The sequence below is a fragment of the Ornithorhynchus anatinus genome, chromosome 1 (genome assembly GCF_004115215.2).
Source record: "Ornithorhynchus anatinus isolate Pmale09 chromosome 1, mOrnAna1.pri.v4, whole genome shotgun sequence".
In the NCBI taxonomy this organism is placed as follows: domain Eukaryota; kingdom Metazoa; phylum Chordata; class Mammalia; order Monotremata; family Ornithorhynchidae; genus Ornithorhynchus; species Ornithorhynchus anatinus.
Window position 1 is genome coordinate 87,009,580 of NC_041728.1, and position 23,551 is coordinate 87,033,130.

A 23,551-nucleotide genomic window follows, 5' to 3' on the forward strand; every position below is an offset into this window, starting at 1 on the left:
CTCCATAGCTTGAAAGTGGCTCCCCTATCGTGGCCACCTCCCAAATTAAGCTGCTTGCTGAATAGTGTACATGTTGTGGCCAAGGACATTGCCAAGGCATGGATGAAAAGGCGGTTTATGGCAGTCCATGTTCAATTATTTGTGCTAATTAGGGTGAATAGTATGAAACAGTAGATAAGGGAAAAGCGGTGGGATTGCTGTATTCCATATACTGTAGACTGTAAGCTTCTGGTGGGCAGGAATCATATCTACCAACTCTTTTGAATTGTACTTTCACAAGCTCTTAGTACAGTTCTCTGCACACAGTAAGTGATCATTAAATAGCAATGCCTGATTGGTTGGTTGATTGGAAGGTAGATGGAAGAGAAGATCACCCTAGGGCTTTGTTGGGTGACAGCCAGAGTGGAGGATCACAAGCTCCACAGCACATGAGATTGGAGGGAAGTCTTGCTTGCTTGGGGTTAATCTTCACAGACTTGAGCGCATCTCCACTCCAGCGCTTAGTATAGTGCCTGGCACATAGCGCTTAACAAATACAATCATTATTATTATTATCCGTAGTCAAAGGGAGGCTTCATTTGTGTTGAAAATCAGAGGAAAGCTGAGCTAGATCAGAGGAGGGATAGAATTTGCAAGCAGTGTCGGTGAACTGCCAGTGAACCTTTTATGTTAAGTGGGAAAGGAGAGGGTTTTATGCAGTAATGGTGTGTTTATACCTAGACTTTCCCACCTCTTTCAGCGGTGTGAAATGAGGATGAATTGGCATGGTACTTACAGTTCAAAGTCTTGTGCCGCCCCCATTGGGCATTCAGTAAAAGATCTTGGCTGCCTAATGAGGGGAGTGAGCATCCTCTGTGAGAGGCATTCCTGAAGTTTAAGGTTAAGTGCTTAGTACAGTGTTCTGCACAAAGTAGGTGCTCCAGTGATATAATTGATGAGTAGTACTGCTGACCCTGATTCTTCTGCTAGGAGAAGAAGCCAGCCCCTCAGTCCTTATATTCATTCAATAGTATTAATTGAGCGATTACTACGTGCAGAGCTCTGTACTAAGCACTTATATGCTTGCTCTGTCTCCTTTCCAGGCTTGATTGAAACATTTATCTATGGGTCTTGCCTGCACCTGCCAAAATTGAAAAACTCACCATGTCTAGCAGCACCTGCTAACCACTTAAGCTCCCTGTGCCTCAGTTTCCCCACTCTAAATTGGGGATAATAATACATGAACCCTACCTCACAGGGGTGTTGTGAGGAGTAAATAGCTAGTGAAGGACGCCTTGGTAATAAAAACACCACATAGACACACACTGGAGAAGCAGTATGATAGAGTGGATAGAGTACAGGCCTGGGAGTCAGAAAGTCATGGGTTCTAATCCCATCTCCGCCACTTGTCTGCTGTGTGACATTGGGCACACTTCACTTTTCTGGACCTCAGTTACCTCATCTGTAAAATGGGAATTGAGACTGTGAGCCCTACGTGGAACAGGGACTATGTCTAACGTGATTTACTGTACAGCGCTTAGTACAGTCCCTTGAACATAGTAGGTGCTTAACAAATGCCATTAATGTGACCAACCCAGCCACCTTGCAGGTGAAAGGAACACTCCAGCCGGGGTACATGAACCCCGGCGGGTATTGAGGTATTAATAGTAATAATAATAATGTTGGTATTTGTTAAGCGCTTACTATGTGCAGAGCACTGTTCTAAGCGCTGGGGTAGACACAGGGGAATCAGGTTGTCCCACGTGGGGCTCACAGTCTCAATCCCCATTTTACAGATGAGGGAACTGAGGCACAGAGAAGTTAAGTGACTTGCCCACAGTCACACAGCTGACAAATGGCAGAGCTGGGATTCGAACTCATGAGACCTGACTCCAAAGTCCGTGCTTTTTCCATTGTGCCATGCTGCTTCTCTATTAATTCAATAGTATTTATTAATACTATTAATATTAATTCAATAGTATTTATTGAGCGATTACTATGTGCAGAGCACTGTACTAAGCGCTTGGAATGTACAGTTCAGCAACAGATAGAGACAATCCCTGCCCAATGATGGGCTCACAGTCTGGAATCTCTGGTCCTGAGGAGATTTGGCATTTCCATGAAGGAAGACGGTGTAAATGTTTCGAAGAGGGGTGAGAGATGTCTCCATGGAATCGCTATGGGTTGGAAATGACAGAATAAGAAAATATAAGGGAGAGGATCAGGGTTGGAAAAGCCAGTAGGTCCTAGTGGGTCATGAGTCCTGGGGCCAGATCAGGTTGGTACAAAGCCAAATGCACCCCAGCTTGGACAGGACTTGGGCAACTCTATCTTCCAGGAGTGAGTCTCCAGCCACTTCTCGTTTGGGTTGAGCATTTCTGCTTAGGTACTGGGGTGTCCCATCTTAGACCAGGGCAGGCGAGTCAGATTTGGTGCTTCAGTCAGGCAGCCCTCCCCTTATGCCTAGGGTGATAGGACCCTAGGCTGTCCCAAAGTCCTCTGTCCACTGGGAAGCCCCAGGAATGATTCCTTGCTTAGATTTTTGCAGGAAAAGGCAGTTTTAGAAGGAGAGGGCATAGTTGGCCATAGGATTCCCATAGAGAGCACCCTGGTGGGAAGTTCAGCTCTGCTAGTGAGATGAGAGAGTGTATGCAGGGGATAAACCAAGGGACTGAGAGGAAAAAAAGAAGACCAGAATCAAGGGGCTAGCTTGGGGAGGGACATCCTGCTGTAAGGAGGTTTAACTTAATGGGGAAAGAGGGCAGTTGGTAACAGCTGGTAATGGCAGTGAGGAAGTCAAGAATAGGTTCAAAGCAGCAGGAGGATGCAATAGAATTACTCTTGCTTAGCCCAGACTGAGTTAGAAGGCCTTTTCCTGACAGGGAAGTAGTCTAGATTGGCAGCTCCTAAATTTTTCTCCGGTGACCCCTGCTGATATCTGATCAAACCCTCCAGGCCTTTTCTCATTGTTTATACTTACATTCTCCTTCCTTCAGTCCTTGGTAGAAGTGCCTTTATCTTCCCCAAATCTCCAGGCTCTTTCCCTGTCCAACCCCCAACAAATAACCACTCTGTTCTTTTCCTTCCTCTGTGCTTCTCCCAACCCTTTCTCCTGATCCTTTTCAGGCAGCGGAACCCAGAGCACTACACTTCCTGTGCCTAGGACCCCCACGAGAGTGACAGAGGTCTGTAGGAGTTCCTTTAGATTCAGTTTGGGAAATGTGTTATCTTTTATCCAGTTGGAAAGGGGTGATCCATTTGAAACAGGTGCACTCGAAGCTTTTGACATGTTCCTGAGTGCTGTAATGGGAGAAGGATCTGAAAAAACCGAAGGTATTTTTATGAATATGAATAATGACAACAGTATAACAAAGGAAGACTATGTTTAGAATGATTTTTTGAAGTCTGAGTTTTAGTGCTATGAGTAGTTGGGACCGCAACAAATGTGGAGTAAGTCAGGCAAAGAGCCTAAATGAGCTCCTAGGAGACTTATTGTAAGCTGACCTCATTCATTCAAGATAACTTTGTCTTTGTTTGGGTACAATTCCAGCAGCAAGCTGCCCAGACAGTTTATTTCCCCAGGCAGTCACCAGTGGCTGAAGAAAGGAGTCTGGTGGTCAGGAATTATTGCCACAAGCAGGAAGTGTTTAATGGGTTCCATTTACTTTTAGTTGAAAAAGGCAAAACAATGTTTACATCCGAAAGAGAAAATGAACAGGACCGTTCACCAGTTCATTTCACTTTCAACGGAAACCATTTCACTTTTAGCGAAGCATGGTGATTGTAGATTATTAAAAGGGTTCAGTGAGGCGTGCGTTTGGGGGTTCACCAGACAAAGGACCCACCGCTCAATGAGCTGATGACGCATGCTAATTATATGGGAAAAAGAGATCGCTGAATTAATGCAGCAGAGAGCTGCAGTGACATTTGTTCTGTAAATACTTATTAATGACCGACAGTCTTTTTGTTCAGATTCAGTACATTGTTACCAATAATGTCCTTCCGGCAGGCAAGGTGCTAATGAAAAATTGGTTTCCCTAATTCCCGAAAGGGGCATATTTTGGAAAGCAATGTGGTTTGCTAGAGCGTAACGGGGTTAGAATGCTCTAACCTAGCCACAGTTTTTAGGTACATGTTGTTTATGGGTCACTTGAATAGCCGTTTGCCTTAGCGTACAAAAAGTAACTCATCTCCAGAAAGTCCTTAGGGGCACTCTGGCCTAAATTTTGACAATCAAAGGTTATTGGATGGCATGTCTGTCTGTTTCAAATGCATCTTTGAGATCCAGGCTTGTTAAACCTGGGAATGACTGGAATTCTTTTTCCAGGGAAATCTTTAAAAAGGTGTCATACCCTGCTGTCTTTCTGTTGCATTACAGAAAGCTGTTACTTATATAACTTCCTGTAATTTACCAGCAGGGTCTGCTTAGTGTGGGCTGCCAGGTTAGACAATGTAGTAGTCCTTCCTTTCTTTCAAAAGCAGGATTGAATTCCACACTTGGCTCTCCGGGCTCTTGTTTGTTCAGTGACCTGAAATGGAAATGTGACTTAAGAAAAAATAATCATCATCATCATCCTTGTTTCAGAAGATGGGGAATTCTTACGCTGGCCAGCTGAAGACCACCCGTTTTGAAGAAGTGTTACACAACTCCATTGAAGCCTCCCTGCGGTCCAACAGTTTGGTTCCCCGACCGGTTTTTTCTCAGTTATACCTGGAAGCTGAACAGCAGCTTTCTTCCCTGGAAGGTAGGAGATTCGCTTCTATTTCATTAATGAGCAATCCCTGGAATCGTAGGGTGGGGAATTCTTTCCTGGAAGTTTTTCATTTGCTCTTCTGTGGACAGTGTTAGACCAGTGTTTCTGGCACAGTTGAAAATGAAGAGTTGAAGTTTGCCTTGCCAGAAATCTTTACCTAGTGATTTATTTGGCAGGAGGGATTGCAAAAAGTCAGGAGCATTGTCAAATTAAGAAAAAGAGAAAGGGAGAATCATTAATTTGACCACACACACAATGAGGTCATAGAGCCCTGGGCTAGCGTTTGTCATTTTGTGTATTTGTGCTTTGAGGTTTTATTTTATTTCATTTGGACTGATAAAGACATTTTTAACATTCTGGGTGTGTGGGTACATCTCTCCACATAACTCAGGGGGGATGAGTCAGAGGCAACCTAGAAATTATAAAAAAATTCTTTGCACCTGAAACAGATTGAAAGCCTATTAAAATATTGCAGCAGTTATTTGCCCCTCATGGAAAACATGATGTTTTGCTATTTAATGGATTTTGTAATTATTTAGGGAATTAAGCAGTGCTATAAGAAAAAGAATTCCTCTGGGCAGGGAACATGTCTACCAACTCTGTTGAATTGGACTCTCCCAAGCACTTAGCACAGTGCTCTGTACACATTGTGCTCAATGGATAAATACAATTGATTGAAGTATTTCCTGTTCTGCTTCAGTGTGAAATCATAGTCTAGTATTTTCCAACCATAAGTAATTCCAAAGCAAAAGATGGAAGGAGACAATTCTAATCAGCAGCTGAAACAGTAAAAAAAAAATAATGGAGACTGAAATGCATTATAATTGAATCAGTTATCATTACAGTAACTGGGGAAACTCCACTTGTACAAATTTAAGGGACTAGAGTTCCTTTTTCTTACTGATCTCAATTTCACAGGTAGTATTTCTGGATGCCTGTCAAGTAAGCTGGATATTTTTTTTTAAATATCAATAATTCATATTTATAATGTGATAAATGTCATAGTATAATGGATCAACACCAGGTGCACTTGAGAAATAGAAATGTAATAATAACAATAACTTAGACTCATTCCATCAAGAATGACTCCTAGATGTAGAGTTATTTAGCCTGTTGTTGCTGCATGAGGTTAATGAAATTTAGTTACCTTAACTTAGGAAATATTTAGGCCAGAGAAGGAGCAGTTGGTATTTTAAAAATTCAGCTATTAGTCAATGGTATTTAGAAGCGGCTTGGCCTAATGGCTGAAGTATGGGTCTGATAGTCAGAGGACCTGGTTCTAATTCTGCTCTGCCCCATGTGTGCTTTGTGACCTTCAGCAAATCACTTAACTTTTCTGTGCCTCAGTTTCCTCATCTAGAAAATGGGGATTAAGACTGTGAACCCCCTATGGGACATGGACTCTGTTCAACCTGATGAACTTGTATCTACCCCAGCATTTAGTACTACAGTGCCTGGCATATAGTAAGCACTTTACAAATTCTCTGAAAATATACTGAGGGATTACTGTGCATGGAACACTGAACTAAGCACTTCATCTGGAGCCTTTTATTCAAATGACTGAAATAAGTTTCACATGGTAGGAATGAAAAGCCACTCAATTCTGGAAAACTCTGCCCGAAGGTTTTAAATGACAACCTGCACTGCCTTAGATTTTATGTTTAGTTATTTATATTAGAAGAAGCATTGAGCAAAAATTAATTGGGACCATGGCCTTTCTCAGTAATCTGAGTGTAGAAATGAACAATGGGTCCAGGATTCAACGGGCCAGCCTTAAAGCCTTCAGGCAAGGAGCTATTAAACATTTTAATAAAAATGAAAAGTAAGATGCTGAGTATGGATCATTACAACCTTCTCATGCCTAGTGTCACCAGTTCTAACTCCCTAGGGACGCTGATGAATGTGGACAACGGGGTGAATGTTTATAGGCTGATCAATTATATTTATTGAGCGCTTACAGTGTGCACAGCACTGTACTTACCACTAGGGAGAGGATAATGTAACAAAATAGGTAGACACTCATTATAGTGGCATCTTCTTGACTCTAAGCTCATTGTGGGCAGGGATGTGTCTGTTTATTTTGATATTGTACATTTCCAAGTGCTTAGTATAGTGCTCTTCATGCAGTAAGCCCTCAGGAAATATGATCAAATGAATTTTGCCTACAGAAAAACCGAACAAAATCATCGTCAGCATCATCTGTTGCACTAGGGGAACATTTCTTAGAATTGAAGTTTTTGGATTTCGACGTACTTTAAAATTGGCTAGCCCAGATGTCCTGATAGTATAATAACAACAGTTATGGTATTTGTTAAGCACTTACTGTGTGCCAAGCACTGTTCTAAGCTCTGGGGTAGATACAAGGTAATCAGATTGTCCCACATGGGGCTCACAGTCTTCATCCCCATTTTACAGATGAGGTTACTGAGGCACAGAGAAGTGAAGTGACTTGCCCAAGGTCACACAGCAGACAAGTGGCAGAGCCGGGATTAGAAACCACATCCTCTGACTCTTAAGCCTGTGATCTTGCCACTAGGCCATGCTGCTTCTTTGTACAAATTCAAGTAGGGCTTCATGTATTGTTGCCCCATTTTGAGCTATTCTCAAAATGTAGAGATGGTGTCTGTAATAAAGATTTGCACCATGGGAGTTCTTTTAAACCTGAGATCCAGACCATATTTTAAAGATTCACCTCTTGGAATGCCTTACAAGGTACTAGGAAGAAACTCGAAGGATTATCAGTCAAGGAATCGAGATCCCTTAAGATTTTAACCTCACAGAGTACCTATATCTGCTTGAAATGCTTTGGAAAAGAGTAGGTTTTCAAGGTCAGCTTTGTGGTTTACAATTTACATTCCTTTGGTGTTAAATGTCTAGCATTTTTGCTGCCAGATGTCAGTTGACTAGTTCAACGTACACTTTGGTATGAAAACCAGGGTCAGATTGTCTCTTGCCTTTTCTCATTTTTTTTTTCAGTTAAATTGGCACCAGAAATTGGTTAGAACTATGTTGTTTTGAATATCTTCATCCCTCTTGAGTGGAGGGGAGAGCTGCAGCCTTTTGTGTCATGTTTATGTCAGCTTTTACAAAACCACTTAAAGCTCAAGCCACTGTTTTCTGCATCATAAAACTCTGTGCAGACCAGTTTGCTTAAGTCGCATCTTGTTTTGTCTGTTGCTGTGGGCCTGCCTCTTATCTCTTTGCTCTCCTTCCTCAAGCAATAACATTAAAGATTATTTTTATTGCCATGGTACTGGTATGCTAAATACCCCTTTGCTCCATTAACATTTTATTTTTTTGTTACTGTGATTTAGCAGTGGGCTTGTTACTGCAGGATAAACCCTTTTTCTTTGTTCTTTGAATTGGGAACTTTTCTTCCCACTGGCATCAAAAAGCACCAAACACTCTCTTTTTTTGACTTTATGCAAAGATACATATCAAAGTACAATTTATGAAACACACCAAATGATATGAGGAATCCCATTTTCTCAGTACAAAAAGAAAGCAAGTGTTTTCCTGAGTACAGTTTAATACAATGTAAATATAAGACAAAGTAACTGAGGAGTTTAGTTAGCAATGTGAAGGACTCTTGAACTTTGAATTTTAAGACAAACTTTCAACTTCACTCAACAACATGGGAAACAGTGGAAAAAAAAGCCCCAAAACATCTTACCAGAACAGGCTAGTGGATGAGTTTGTCCTGCAATGGATCAAGGTAAAAAAGCTAAAACTTGTTGCTAGCTAACTAACTGGTCCTATCAAAGACCTTGGAATGTCTGATGGGGGACCTTTGACCTTTATTCTTGCTTTTTCACTGACTGGCTTGAGTACTTCCCTGACTTTCACAGGCTTAAAAGCCCCCTCCTTTGAGAATATTGTGATTTTGAATTCTTTTTACTTTCAGGTTTGCAAAGCAACATGGATAGATTTGCTATTAAAGATGATTAAATTGTTTAAGATTAGGTCTAATTGAATTCCAGGGCAGTTTGGCTCTTGTCATTTTGCTTATTTTCCAACCTGGAGTGCATCTTCATGTTACAACCATTCTCAGCCATTCTTTTGAGAAACTATAATTTCCCCTTAAAAAAGAAGTAGTAGTTTCCCCATTACTGTCCCCTTGGGCAGTGTGTGAAAGAGTCAGCAGAACAAAACCAGAGTTTCACCTTTCCACCTCTCACGTCCTGCTTTCCCAGTTGTCACTGAATAGGGGAAAGAGCTGCTTCAACTCACAAAGTTGGCACAAAGGAAAAGGCAGTAAAGGCATTATGTGGGCAATGTCAAGGATCTCATGTCCAAAGGATGACTTCTTTCCAAGATCAAGGGCCAGGAACTAGTTAGGATTCTTGGCTTCTCATGTGGATCATTTGAATGGAATGCATTAATAATAATAATAATAGTAATTTTTTATGTGCTTACTAGGTGCCAGGCACTTTACTAAGTGCTGGGGTGGATACAGGCAAATCAGGGACACAGTCCCTCTCCCATGTGGGGCTCACAGGCTCAGTTCCCATTTTACAGATGAGGTAACTGAGACACAGAGAAGAGAAGTGATTTACCCAAGGTTAAACAGCAGATATTCTCCTTCATTGTCGGTCTCCATGTCTTTTTTTTTTTTAATGGTATTTGTTAAGTGCTTACTGTGTGCCAGGCATTGTACTGGATAGATACAAAATAATCTGCTTGGACACAGTCTATGTCCCACATGGGGATCACAGCTTTAATCCCCATTTCCAGATGAGGTAACTGAGACACAGAGATGTTAAGTGACTTTCCCCAGGTCACAGAGCAGGCAAGTGGTGGAGCTGGGATTAGGACCCAGATGACTAACGTGGTCTTTCTCATGTTTTTGGTCTAATGTCCAGTTTGTTTTGGGCTTGAGATTGGCATCAACATCCTTCTCGTCTCCTTTGGCCTTGCTCTGAATGACCTTATTTAGTGGTTCGCTCACGAGATCCCAAATCTTCTTGTGACAGGTAAATTCTACCCTCTCCCTCATTCCCTATGAAAGTACAAGAGTGGATGGAGCATGGGCCTGGGAGTCAGAAGGACCTGTATTATAATCCTGGCTCTGCCACTTCTCTGCTCTGTGACCTTGGGCAAGCCACTTCACTTTTCTGGGCTTCAGTTCCCTTATCTTTATTAAGAGTATGAGCTCCATGTAGAACAAGGAATATGGCCAACCAGTTTAACTTGTATCTACCCCACTGCTTAGAACAGTGCCTAGCACATAGTAAGTGATTAACAAGTACCATTATTATTATGATTATTGCTATATTTACTATGAGAGAATAGCCCAATCTCTCCCAGTGACAGGGCAAATGGAGAAACAGCTGGGCATGTAGACCTTTTTGGTGGGTGGACAAAGAGAAGGTAGAGGACCAGGTAAAGTTCTCTGAAGAAATGTGTGTAGTTGTATGGAATTCACTGAGAGCTTCCTTTTTGCAGAGTCCTGTATTAAATATGTCCCTGGGAGAGTACAATAAATAAGTAGGCAGTCTTTCTCCTCTCAAGGAGTTTACAGTCTAGCAGGAGAGGAAGACACCAAAATAGATGAAAAGAAAAGAAAGTAACTGAGTATGAGGAAATGCACATAAGTGGTTGGGGGTTGGAATGAGATCCTAAATACTTTAAGGGGTGGGGCTAAATTCATAGATGAGAAAGTAAGGTGGGAGCCTGAGAATTTAGTTGGGGAAGGTTTCTTGTAGGAGGCAAGATTTTTGTAGGGCTTTCAAGATCAGAAGAATGCTAGTCTGTTTGATGTTAAGGGGGAGGGCGTTCCAAGCAGGAAGGAGAGTATGAACAAGGGGTCGACAGTGGAAGAGAAGCAGTGTAGCTTCGCAGAGAAAGCATGGACCTGGCAGTCAGAAGGACCTGAGTTCTAATCCTGGCTCTACCACTTGTCTGATCATGTGACCATGGGCAAGGCACTTCACTTCTTTCTGCCTCAGTTTCTTCATCAGTAAAGTGAAGATTAAATCCCACTCCCTCCTACCTAGACTGTGATCTCCATGCGAGACAGGGACTGTGTTCAAACTTGATACCTTTATATCTACCCCAGTGCTTACAACAGTGCTTGGCACATAAGTGCTTAACAAATACCATAAAAAAGATGAAAGAGAGGGACAGTGAGTAGATAGGTATTAGAGTGAAGTTGTGGGTTGGGTTGTAGAGGAAGAGGAGTGAGGATAGGTAAGGGGGAGAAAGCTGATTGAGTGCCTTAAGAGTATGCCTCTGGTTACCCCCTGGGGATTGTTCTTGCTTAACCCTTTTGGAAATACCTAGGGCATCTCTCTGCACCTGATTGACAAAATGTTCTACCTCGGTGGAAGCTAGAATAGGATGAAAATTAGTATTATTTCTCTTTTTTACTTAGGTGAATCTCATCTTTATCAATATGAGACTATAGACATTAGTCAAGTTAAAATTTTCTATTGTTGAGATAGAAATCTCATACTTATGTGACAGGTAACAATAATAATAATGTGATATTTGTGAAGTGCTTACTTTGTGCCAAGCACTGCACCATGCACTGGTTTAGATTCAAGATAATCAGGTCAAATGCAGTACCTGTTCCATATGGGACTCACAGTCTGGGGAAGGAGTAGGGGTATTTGATCCCCATTTTATAAGTGAAGAAACTGAGGGTCAGGGAACTTAAGTCACTTGCCCAAGGTCACACAGAAGACAAGTGGCAGAGCTGGGATTAGAACCCAGGTCCTCTGACTCCAGGCCTATGCTCTTTCCACTAGACCACACTGCTTCGAAGTATCAAATATCAGGAGGCCCTGCCTCCTTAAATGAAGCCAATCTGTAAGGAATCTCTAATTCCTTAAAGTCAATCAGTGGTATTTATTGAGCATTTATCATGTACAGAGCACTATACTAAGCACATGGAAGAGTTCAAAACAGCAGAGTCTCTAGACAAATTCCCTTAACCTTCATTTTCTGTAGCCTTTTTATTCTCAAAGCACTCTCACATTAGTGATCTCATTTTTGCCCTCACAGCAACTCTGTGAGGTAGGTCGGAAAGACAGGCATTATTATACCCATTTTGCAAATGAGGAAATTGAGGTACAGAGAAGTTAAATGACTTGTCTACACTCACGTGGCATACTAGTGTCAGAACTCAGACTCTAACCCTGGTCCTCCGGCTCATAAACTGGCACCCTGCCAGTTCACCATGCTGCTTCCCCTGGAACCTTCCAAGTTATGATAACTGACTTTGTATGTCATATCTTTGCCCCTTTGTTTCTTTCCCCTTCTCTTACTTGAGATCAATTGATCTCTCCTCTCTGCATACATTTTTGAATCATTTTTGCTTAGGGAAATATTAAGATCAATATACTTCACCACAAAAACGTGTTATAAAACAAGTGCACATACTTTTTGTGCATGTGCATATATCTATATATAAAGATATGTATACACACCCACTCACACATTGTCAGGGAAAATTTAAGGAACATTTTGAACCATTTTGAAGGAAAATGCCAAATCAAAGACATTGCAAGAAAAAAATGAAGGAAAGGAACGTGTTGAAGGAGAATTTATGATGTGATTTTTGCCAGTTATTTCATTTAACCAAATCACCCATGTGAAGTGGATCAAAGATCTTGGCTTGATGCCCTAAAGATAATGCCATTTCCAGTTCTCTACCCTCTCTTCTGTTCTTCTTTAGTGTATGTTTCAGCCCTATAATGGCTAAATATATCTGCTTTCAGAGCAGCTTGGCAATTCCTTCCAGTGTTTTAGTGCTGGGATTGTTAGTCCAGCAACCCTAGTTTTCAGTAGCTTAAAGCCAGAATGTGATAACAGAAGAATAGCTTAGATGGGGTGTTAACAATGAATATCAGAACCTCAGAGCCATGTTGCCACATGCAATGCAAACATGATTGTCTTAGAAACAAACTAGAAAATTCCCTAAATAGTACATGGTTTGCTCTTCAATGCACTCTACTGACAGGTTCCGATAGTAAAATATTTCATTGGTTTATTTTTAGAAAATACTTCATTGGTTTATTTCATTGGTTTACTGATTTATCATCTACTTTATGACATTTATCTCCGTATTCTCAACGAAGTGCTTCTTATTCTGGTTCCGAAGGGTTTAGGTGAGTTGGTGTGGCCATGCCAAAGTAATTGGTGGAGTGTGAATAAAGAACTGAAGTCTGTGTAATGGCTCCTCTTTGAGGTTGAAGCTTTGACGAGTTTTCAGAAGTTACTGGCAGGGTCGTTCTGAGGTGCTGCTGATATTATACTGGATCCGGGTACCTGGGCAGAAAGCAGTTGACAAAATTTTGACAAACTATTTCAGCATGGAACAACCCAAATATGACAGATACTAAAAACATTCAGCTTCAATTACTGGCGGAAAACACCTTAGTGTTCATAGTTGTATAATAATAATGATGATGGTATTTGTTAAGCACTTACTAAGTGCCAAGCACTGTTCTAAGCGTTGGGGTAGATACAAGGTAACCAGGTTGTCCCGCATGGGACTCACAGTCTTAATCCCCATTTTACAGATGAGGGAACAGAGCCATAGGGAAGTTGTGACTTTTCTGCTGTGTGACCTTGGGCAAGTGGCAGAGCTGGGATTAGAACCCATGACCTCTGATTCCCAAGCCTGGGCTCTTTCCACTATGCCACACTACTTCTCATATAATAATGATTACGGTATTTGTTAGGCACTTACTATGTAGGCACATCTATTAAATATGTGAAGACATGGTTTTCTCCAACACTTGAAGATGTTTCTCCCCCTCTGGACTCTATGCTTATTGTGGCAGGAAATGTGCCTGTACACTCTGTTGTATTGCACTCTCCCAAGCATTTAGTACAGTGCTCTGAACACTAAGTGCTCAGTAAATCCAATTTATTGATGTCATCACTGCTATCAAAGTATGAACTGGTCAAGCTCATAGCAGCATGGCTTATTGGAAACGGCATGAGCTAGGGAGTCAGAGGTTGTGTGTTCTAATCCCGCTCCGCCACTTGTCCCCTGTGTGACCTTGACCTTGGGCAAGTAACTTAACTTCTCTGTGCCTCAGTTACCTCATCTGTAAAATGGGGATGAAAACTGTGAGCCCCACGTGGGACACCTGATTACCTTGTAACTATTCCAGCACTTAGAACAGTACTTGGCACATAGTGAGTGCTTAACAAACACCATTATCATCATTAAGCTCTTTGATAGTATTCTGGTCAAGATCAACAAACAAGAAGAGGGATACATTGCTTAGTCACCTGCATAGGCTCTATTCCTAGAGAATACTGAGGGAATGACACAGGATTACAAGTAAATCACCACTTTATGAAGAAAGAAGATAATAATAGCAGGGACAGTATTTATTGAATGCCAACTGAATGCAATATACCGAATCAAGCACTTTGGAAGTACAACAGAATGGTAGAGCAGAAGCACAAGGCATGTTCCCTGCCCACAGGGGACTTACACACTAATGGGGGAGACCAACATAGAGATATTTGCACATAGTGAAAATAGAATAAATAAAATTGAATGTTCAAATAAATACACACAGCTAAAGATGTGCACAAATAAATATAAATACAAATTCAAGAAGCAATTGAAGAGTAGGAAAGATTCCGGTTACTGATAATTAGTTCGGGAGAGAGCTGACAGTAGAGGGCCCCATGGAATCCCACTGCTGGTAAAATTTTAGCCAAAATCCCGGTCCAGCTGCTGAGAATATGGTGAACCATTCACCCCCAGAATCACAATGAGGTTTCAGCCTGTGATTTTAGGTTTCGATCTGCTAGAGGAAAAGTGCAGGGAACAGCACCAAGATCTGTGTACCATGTTGGCAGTAGGAAATACCTTTATTTGGCCTTTTAATCATTCATGCTTGAGTGATGCCCAACCTGATTGGTAAGGAACTAGAAGACATAGACTGTCATATTTTCATGGTTGCACTCTCACTTTTGGATGCAATCTCACCTAAGGACCACTCTCTACGTTATTCACAGACCAAACAAGAGCACCTGACCCCATCCTAGATGTGGGCTTTGGCATCTACTGAATCTTTTTGGCTATCTTGAGACAATCATCAAGAACCTAAGGTTTCTTCAAAATAATGTGGCAGATTGTATCAAAATTGGAAGGGTTTTGTTTGATCCTCCTCCTCAGCCCCCACTTCCCCCTTCACAAACTGACTAAAGTAGATGGTCAACTTCTAAGCAGCCATGCTTGAGAATGCAGTGGAGAATTTGGAAGCTGGCATCAAATGGGATTCCAATTCTCTGGAAAACTATTTTAATCTAAAAGAGAGCATCATTGACTGTCTTTGAATCACTGAAACAGGAGCTTCTAGATGCTCTTGGCTGAGGTGACTTTGAACTGCTCCTCCAAATCAGCAAAGAACTGACAAATTGACAGTCAGTCTGAAAGACACCAAAGCTTCGTACTAGTCTGCCCCTGGAAATCCTTGTCTTGTCTTATGCTGTCGAGTCCATAGTGACACCATGGACACACCTCACAGAACGCCCCACCTTCATCTGCAATCATTCTGGTAGTGTATCCATAGAATTTTCTTGGTAAAAATACGGAACTGGTTTATCATTGCCTCCTTCCATGCAGTCAACTTGAATCTCCACCCTTGACTCTCTCCCATGCCACTGCTGCCCAGCACGGAGGAGTCTTGACTTGTAGCAGATGGCCAGAGGCTAGAGAGTGGAAGGAAAAGCTAGGAATGGAAAGGGTATGCCTCTGCTTGACTCTCCTTCTTGTAGTTGAAACTGGTAGAGTACTGGATACTCTCCAGATGTGACCCTGAGAGGGTGCTGGAAGCACTACATAATCCTTAAAATTAATTTGCTCTGCTTGTTCCCACTTTACGAGCTAACCGCCTCCATACTAAGGGTAGAGAAGAAGGCTCTTTTCTGTCAGAGATGGATTCTGCTACTTCCGTTGCTCTGTGGAAATACCACATACATACTGGAGAAGAAACAGGTGAGGCAGAAGCAGTGTGGTCTAGTGGAAGAAACACAGAATGGAGACTTAGAAGTCCTGGGTTTTAATCCCGGTTCTGCTGCTTGCCTACTATATGAACAGGCAAGTCACTGAACTTCTGTGTTTCAGTTTCTCCAACTTTAAAATGCAGATTTCATGCCTGTTCTCCCTCCCTCTTAGGCTGTATGTTAATGTGGGTCAGGGACTGTATTTGAATATATTGTACGTTTCTACTACCGGGCTTAGTGCAGTCCTTGGCACATAGCAAATGCTTAACCACTCCAGCGATTAGTACGGTGCTTGGCACATAGTAAGCACTTAACAAATACCATCATCATCACCAACAACAATTATTATTATGTTCTTATAAAGAAGAATAGGTCCCTTTTCCCAGACTATAAGCAACCAGAAAAGCTGTGCTTCTAATCAACACTTGATGATTTATAGAAGGAAGAGCTTGGGCAACCTGATTTTAAAAACTTTCATATGAGTCAGTTGTTTAAAGAAATTCTTAATCACCATATCTTTTGCCAGGGGTGGTAGTAAGTAGCAAAATTGGTCAGTCTGAGCTTTACCTCATTTAAATTCTTCTGCCTACCTAGTGAAGGTGCTAAGAATAGAAAAATGGACAAAAACAAGGTAGTTAGAGAATTAAAGGGCTTTGAGTGGTTCACAGTCTGTACCACCTGCCCTGGAATCACTGAGAGGAGATTTTATATATATATATACACACACACACACCCACATGCACACACACATTCACACTCCTGAAATGAACACACATATACAGCTTCCTGAGTACAAAAGAAACTGTCCAGAAGATATTTTCTTGCTTCTCAGGGTTCAGGTATCGAAATCTGAGAGTCAGAAACAAGAGTTTACCACTTTCAAAAAGGTGCACTGCTTGTGCCTCTAACGAGTACTGCCCTACTCACTTTTCCACCTCGATTTAGCAGGTAGCAGGGCAGACAATGAGGAAGAGGAAGATGATGATGAGGGATCAGACTCAAACAGCCCTCCTAATTCTTATCAGATGAATCCACCTCCTGAAGGCTGCTGTACGACAGATGGTAAGATTTAATGGCATTTTCAGGGGAGCAAGTTTACCTTTCAGGTATCATATGCTGTGAAATGCTCAAATACCATAGATTTTCCCCAGCCGTTAAGTGTCCTGACAAAATCCCACGTGCTAAAAGGGTAGGTGGCATAAGGTGGCCATCTGCCGTGCTTTCCTCCATGTAGTTTTACCCACGGTTATTATTGGTCAGGAAATGATGATCATGGAAAAGTAGTCCAAGAAGGTTGGAAAAAGCCAGTGGCTGTGAGAGAGGAAGCAGGAGGATGGGGGTGAAAGGCGGTGGTGCATAGAAGGTGGAGAATGTCAGGGCAAAAAGGGCAAAAGTACAGACTTATGGAGTTGGGTAAACTGTTAGCTCAATGTGGGCAGGGAATTGTCTGTTATATTGCTGTATTGTGTCCTTCCAAGCACTTAGTACAGTGTTCTGCACACAGTAGGCACTCAATAAATACAATTGGCTGACTAGAGAATGGCAGAGAGGAGAAGTGGCGGAGATATGAGGTGTCATCCGGGGCGGGGTGCAGGCCCTGGTAGGAGGTCAGAGGGAAGCTTGAGCCTCGCATGCAGTCATCATGGGCACATGGTGGAGCCCTTCTCTTTCTACTCCCTGCAACCTATGCCCACCCATAAAGACCCAAATTCTCATCTCACTCACTATCCCATCTGCCTCCACCCCTACTTGCTAGTTTATTCTTTATCCTTTATCTGTTCCACTACCAATCTCTAGCTCTCCTACCTCCTGTCCTAAAGTCTGGACCTTTTATCATCTCACTTTTTTTTTCTCTTCATTTTCATCGCTGAAGCCATGTGATTCCTGTTCCGTTAACTTCAGACTTCTTCTGATCTCTTTTCTCAATTTCTCTAAGCTCTGTAGGGTACCAGAGGGAAGCAGCATGGCTCAGAGGAAAGAGCCTGGGCTTTGGAGTCAGAGGTCATGAGTTTGACTCCCGGCTCTGCCGCTTGTCAGCTGTGTGACTGTGGGCAAGTCACTTAACTTCTCTGTGCCTCAGTTACCTCATCTGTAAAATGGGGATTAACTGTGAGCCTCACGTGGGACAATCTGATTACCCTGTATCTACCCCAGCGCTTAGAACAGTGCTCTGCACATAGTAAGCGCTTAACAAATACCAACATTATTATTATTATTACCATGAAATCAGTACAATTTTATGGACAGTGATCCTCTTGTCTGGAGAATTCGCCAATGATATACCTTTTTTGAGGCAGCTTTTCAAAGCAACTATTCCCTTTCTCAAGTGAATTCCTACTACTACTATTCCTCCTCCTCCTACTAGTAACTGTGGGATTTGTTAAGCACTTCTTAGGTGCTGAGCACTGTAAACTCTAATCAGACTAATTGCTAATCTAATCAAGCAAAATTCTCTGTACCCCATAGGGCTCATAATCCAAAGTGGGAGGGAAAACAATTATTTAATCCCCATTTTACAGATGGAAAAAGTAAGGCAGTGGGAAGTGAAGTGACTTGCCCAAGGTCACACATCAGGAAAGGAATGAAAGCCCCCATCCCATGAATCCCAGGCCTAAACTCTTTCCACTAGGTGAGACTGCTTGTGCTTGGTATCCACATTTCTAGTGAAGAGGAAAAAGGAGGAGGAAGGAGAAGCAGGGTGGAGCCCCTCCCCAAACCAGCTCAGGGGCAGGGTTGGGCGTTTAGAGTGGTGTACTCCACATTTCCCAGTGGATTTGCTTACACCTGGGAAGGACAGAAAAAGCCACCAGATCTGCAGTTCTGTTTTCCTCTGGAGGAGCCTCCTCAGAGACTACCATGTAGAAGGAAGTCCTCCATAGTCCTGGATTCTGGACCCATTCCTCTTTCCCCTTCCTATCACTGTGAGGCTGGGGACAGAACTAGTGCTCTGATCTGATCCGTGCTGGGGAAGGCACAAGTGTGCCCCATGAGAGGGAGTCCTGTACAGCCCTAAGGCTGTTATGTCAATAGTATGGGGGACTCAGCAAGCAGATTTTCTCACCAGGGGAAGAGCAGATCATGAACCAATGTTTTGATTGGAAAAATCCAAACAGAATTTTCCCAGAAGCCTTTGAATTGCAGAGGAAGCCATAGATTAGCAAAATGCACATCTGTGGGCCAAGGTTGACTTCCCCTTGGTCAGGTTTGGTAAATTACCCCCCCTTCTTTCTTCTCTTCCCCCCTTTCACCCACCTTGCCAATGGAGCTCATAGTTTCTCTGGCTGTTAGGCTGCAATAGAAGCAGCGAATGTGAAACACTTTAATCAGCTTGTAAACTTCAAAGGATCGAAGGAAAGCTCACCCTGCCTTGGACCACCTTGGGCTTACATGAGTCATGCTAAACTGAAGCTAACTCAGAACTTGCTAGGCTGCAGGATCAATTTCAGTGACTCAGGATGACTGAAGGAAGTGTGTTTGTGTGTGGGGGAAGGCAACCAGAAGGCAAAAATAGAAGGCAGAAACTTATGGAAGGGAGACGAGGGGAGTGAACTGGACCTAGGGAAGAAAATGGAAGAGAAGAAAAAGAGCTCAAAGTTGAGGTGCTATAGCTGGGAAGATAGGAGAGTAATGGCAGAGAAAGAAAGGTGCAGGGAGAAAGAAGGGGTTTGGAGAGAGTGAGTGAAGGCACTTACAGATTGCTGAGATGGGGAGAAGGTGAAGTGAGTGACCGGAGTGGAGTGAGTAAGGACTTCCTAGGTTTGGGGTCTGCATTGCACGTCCCCATCAAGGTCCATGGCTCCATTTTCCAGTCTATACCACTACCTTTATCTGCCACTGTTCTCTCCATCACCAGTGTTTTCCCACCAAAGTTGGGCTCTTGGTTAGCCAATTTACTATGGGGTGTTGGTCATTTCTGCTGTCAACAATCCCCAGGATAGGCTGTGCCTTGAGCAATGCCCTGAAGGGGTCTTGCTTCGCTGATGATGGCTTTGACCTCTTACTACCACTGAAAGCAGAGTGCCCTAGTGGAATGAACACAGACCTGGGGATCAGAGGACTGGGGTTCTAATCTCAGCTCTGCCACTTGCCTAATGGATAGCGTTGAGTATGTCACTTAACTTTCTGTGCCTCAGTTTCCTCATCTGTAAAATAGGGTTTTAAATGATAAATAATAATTATGTTATTTGTTAAGTGCTTACTATGTGTCAAGCACTGTTCAAAGTGCTGGGGTAGGTACAAGATAAGCAGGTTGTCCCACATGGGGCTCAAAGTTTTAATCCCCATTTTACAGAGGACAAGATAAGTGGCTTGCCCAAGGTCACATAGACAAGTGGCAGAGCCGGGATTAGAACCCATGTCCCAAGCCCGTGCTCTTTCCAGTGAACCATGCTGCTTCTCAAACCTATTCTTCCTTCTATTTAATACCTATTCTTCCTTCTGTTTAGACTGTGAGTCCCATGTGGGCACTGGATCTGATCTAATTGTATCTACCCCTGGGAATTACTACAGTATTTGACATATAGTAAGCACTTAGCAATGCCATCATCATTATTATTATTTGGTTATTACATAGAAGGCTATATCCCTCTCTTTCTAGTACTGCAGGGTATGGGAGATTATTGGTTTTTCTGTCTGAGATGGTAGGCAGCCTCAGTGGAACCAGCACTTAACCAACTTCTATATTCACCAGTCAGGGCTTGACTGGGTTCATCCCCAGGCTGTTTCCGTACTTCTTAGAGGGTTCATCATTTATGGATAACAAAAGTTCACTTTGGCCTAATAGCATAGCCAAGGCCCCTGGAGAAAGGAAATATATTTTTCAGACTCATTTTAGCTGTCTATCAACCATTCCTCTAAATCAACTGAAATACTTCTAGCTGATGATATATCATCATATTAAATGGACTACTAATTATTTGATTCAAATCAAATTGATAGTTCAGTGCAATTTTACATTTGGATTCAATTTATATGCCCTTTTTTTTGCAAATTACAAAGTTGTTTAGGGAACTTAGTCTAATGTAAACAAACCATTCTTTAGACTGTAAGCGCCATGTGTGATGGGGATTTTGTTCAAACTGATTCATTAGTATCTACCCCAGCACGCAGTACAGTGCTTTACACATAGTAAGCACTTAAAAATACCATAATTACCTTTGAATTGAACAGAATTGGGTAGAATTGGGTAGAATTCTGTACCTACCTGGTGACAAATAGTCTTTTATGCTGTCTAATAACGGGACTATTTTGATGGGCTTGGAAAGGGTGGAGTCCTCTCTTTTTAATGAAGCAGTTTGGAGTAGTGGATAAAAGCACAAGCTTGGAAATCAGAAGGACTTGGGTTTTAATCACAGGTCTGGCACCATTTGCTGTGTGATCTTGGGCAAGTCATTTCACTTCCTGGTGCCTCAGTTACCTCATCTGTAAAATGGAGATTGATTTTGTGAGCCTCATGTTTGATATGGACCGTGTCCAACCCGATTAGCCTGTGTCTACCCCAATGCTTACAGGATGGTCTGTTTATATTAGACTAAGGTCCCTAAACAATTTAGTAATTTGCAAAGAAAATGGCATATGAAATTGAATTCAATGTGAAATTGCCCTGAACTATCAATTTCAATCAATCCTGGCATATGGTAAGCACATAACGAATACCATAAAAAAAATTAAGCTCTTGGAGAGGAGCGATATTTAGAATTCTACTTAAAGATCTTAAATGGGTATTGGAGACGGGTAAAAATAGGGTCATTCTTTTGAAAACTAAGTGTAGCTTTATAGGATCATTTTATGTCTGCACTACTGAAGCATAAGTTTCCCCATTTTTTATGGTGTTTGTTAAGCACTTACTATGTGTCAAACACTGATCTAAGCACAGGGGGTAGGTACAAATTAATTAGGTAAGACGCAGTCCCTATCCCACATGGGGTTCACAGTCTAAATAGGAGGGAGAACAGGTATCCCCATTTTACAGTTAAGAAACTGAGGCCCAGAGAAATTGTGACTTGTCCAAGGTCACACAGCAAGCATTTGGCAGAGCCAGGATTAGAATCAAATGATCGATCTATCAATTGTATTTACTGAGTGCCTACTCTGTGCAGAGCACTGTACTAAGCACTTGGGAGAGGACAATACAACAGGGAGACATATTCTCTGCCCACAGTGAGCTTACAGTCTAGAGGGGCTCACAGCCCTTGGTCCTTCTGACTCCCACTCTATCCACTAGGCCACGCTGCTTCTCAGTTCGGTTAATTGATCATAGCTGTGGAGCAGCCTTAGGTAAAAACGATTCAGAAGGTTAAAAATGACCTTTCTCGGTGTGAGGCCATAATCACAAATCTCGGTAGCTTCTCATCCATCAATCATATTTATTGAAAGCTTACTGTATGTAGAAGACAGTACTAAGCACTTGGGAGAGTATAGTATAATGGTCAGAGTTGGTAGACATGGCTGCCCAATGAACTGATCATGTCTGACAGAGCCCAGGCATTGAATTGTCTATGAATGGAATCATCCTGGTGAAACTGCAGGCCTCAGGGAAGAACTACCCAATTTCTGGGCCCCCTGTGGTATCAATGTGGCAGCTATTTAAATATCAATCTATGGGCTCACAGTTTTTGTAAACAGTGAAATATATTGGAAATACATGGTTAACTTATGGGGTACTTGCTGCCATCTTTGAGATTCTATTGCCTATGTGGATAGGAGAAGCAGCATGGTATAGTGGATAGAACACGGGCCTAGGAGTCATTCATTCAATCATATTTATCGAGCGCTTATTGTGTGCAGAGCACTTTACTAATCACTTGGAAAGTACAATTCAGCAACAGATGGAGACAATCCCTAACCAATAACAGGCCCACAGTTTAGAAAGGGGAGACAGACAACAGAACAAAACAAGTTAGAAGGTCATGGGTTCTAATCCCTGCTCTGCCACTTGTCTGCTGTGTGACAAGTCATTTCACTTCTCTGGGCCTCATTTACCTCATCTGTAAAATGTAGATTGAGACTTTGAGCCCCACATGGGACAGGGACTGTGTCCAACTCGATTAGCTTGTATCCACCCTAGTGCTTAGTTCAGTGCCTGGAACATAGTAATCCCTTACAAATACCATTATTATTATTATTATTAATGATTAAGGGTAAATGATAGGAGGAAAAAGGATACTAGATTGCAAGCTCCTTTAGTGCACTCTATGCCTTTTACTTTTACTGTATGTGTTCGAGAGGCTACTATAGTGCTGTTCCCCCAGTAGCTGCTCAACCAGTGCTGCTGTTGATGATGATCCCAGACAAAGAAGATGGTGGAGAGAATCTCTACAAACTCTTTATTATCAAAAAGCCCAATCCTGGAGAGAGCAGAGAAATTAAGTCTTTAGATACCCTCTTAAAAGCTTTTAAAAATATCCACACTGGTTCACTATTTTCTTAGATCATGGCTATTCTCATTTCAACAGTGAATCTCTAGCTATTAAGAAAAACAATACCTTAAAAAGAGCGATAGCAAAGCATGGTGGGCTTATATGACTTCTAAATTACAATTGGAATATGCTGAGCACACTCAAAACTGACCCATTTGGCTTTCTTTCTTGCTTTATGTATATATTTTGCAAAAGGTCACTTAGAAATATGTGTTAGTCATGTTTATTTTCCCTAGGCTTTTGTCAAGCTGGAAAAGACTTACGACTGGTATCGATTTCCAATGAGCAAATTGAAGTTCCCTCAGGCTTTCTCCTGGTCGGGGCCAAGTCACCGAATCTGCCAGATCATCTTCTAGTATGTGCAGTAGATAAAAGGTTCTTGCCAGATGATAATGGACGGAATGCACTACTAGGTAAGTACAA

General features: G+C 42.1%; 1 protein-coding gene across 9 annotated transcripts in view; it reads left to right on the forward strand.

Moving 5' to 3' along the window:
* GREB1 (growth regulating estrogen receptor binding 1) overlaps nucleotides 1-23,551 on the forward strand; it is a 161,471-nt gene that overhangs the window by 55,404 nt on the left and 82,516 nt on the right. For 4 of the 9 annotated variants that reach the window (XM_039912395.1, XM_029074318.2, XM_039912385.1 and 1 more), the window contains 3 exons: nucleotides 4,565-4,724; nucleotides 16,656-16,772; nucleotides 23,365-23,541. In XM_039912395.1, coding sequence (XP_039768329.1) covers nucleotides 4,568-4,724; nucleotides 16,656-16,772; nucleotides 23,365-23,541 — 451 coding nt within the window. In that variant the 5' untranslated portion in view covers nucleotides 4,565-4,567. The remainder of the gene's footprint in view (nucleotides 1-4,564; nucleotides 4,725-16,655; nucleotides 16,773-23,364; nucleotides 23,542-23,551) is intronic. The other 5 variants (XM_029074341.2, XM_039912398.1, XM_029074344.2 and 2 more) reach the window with 3 other exon arrangements.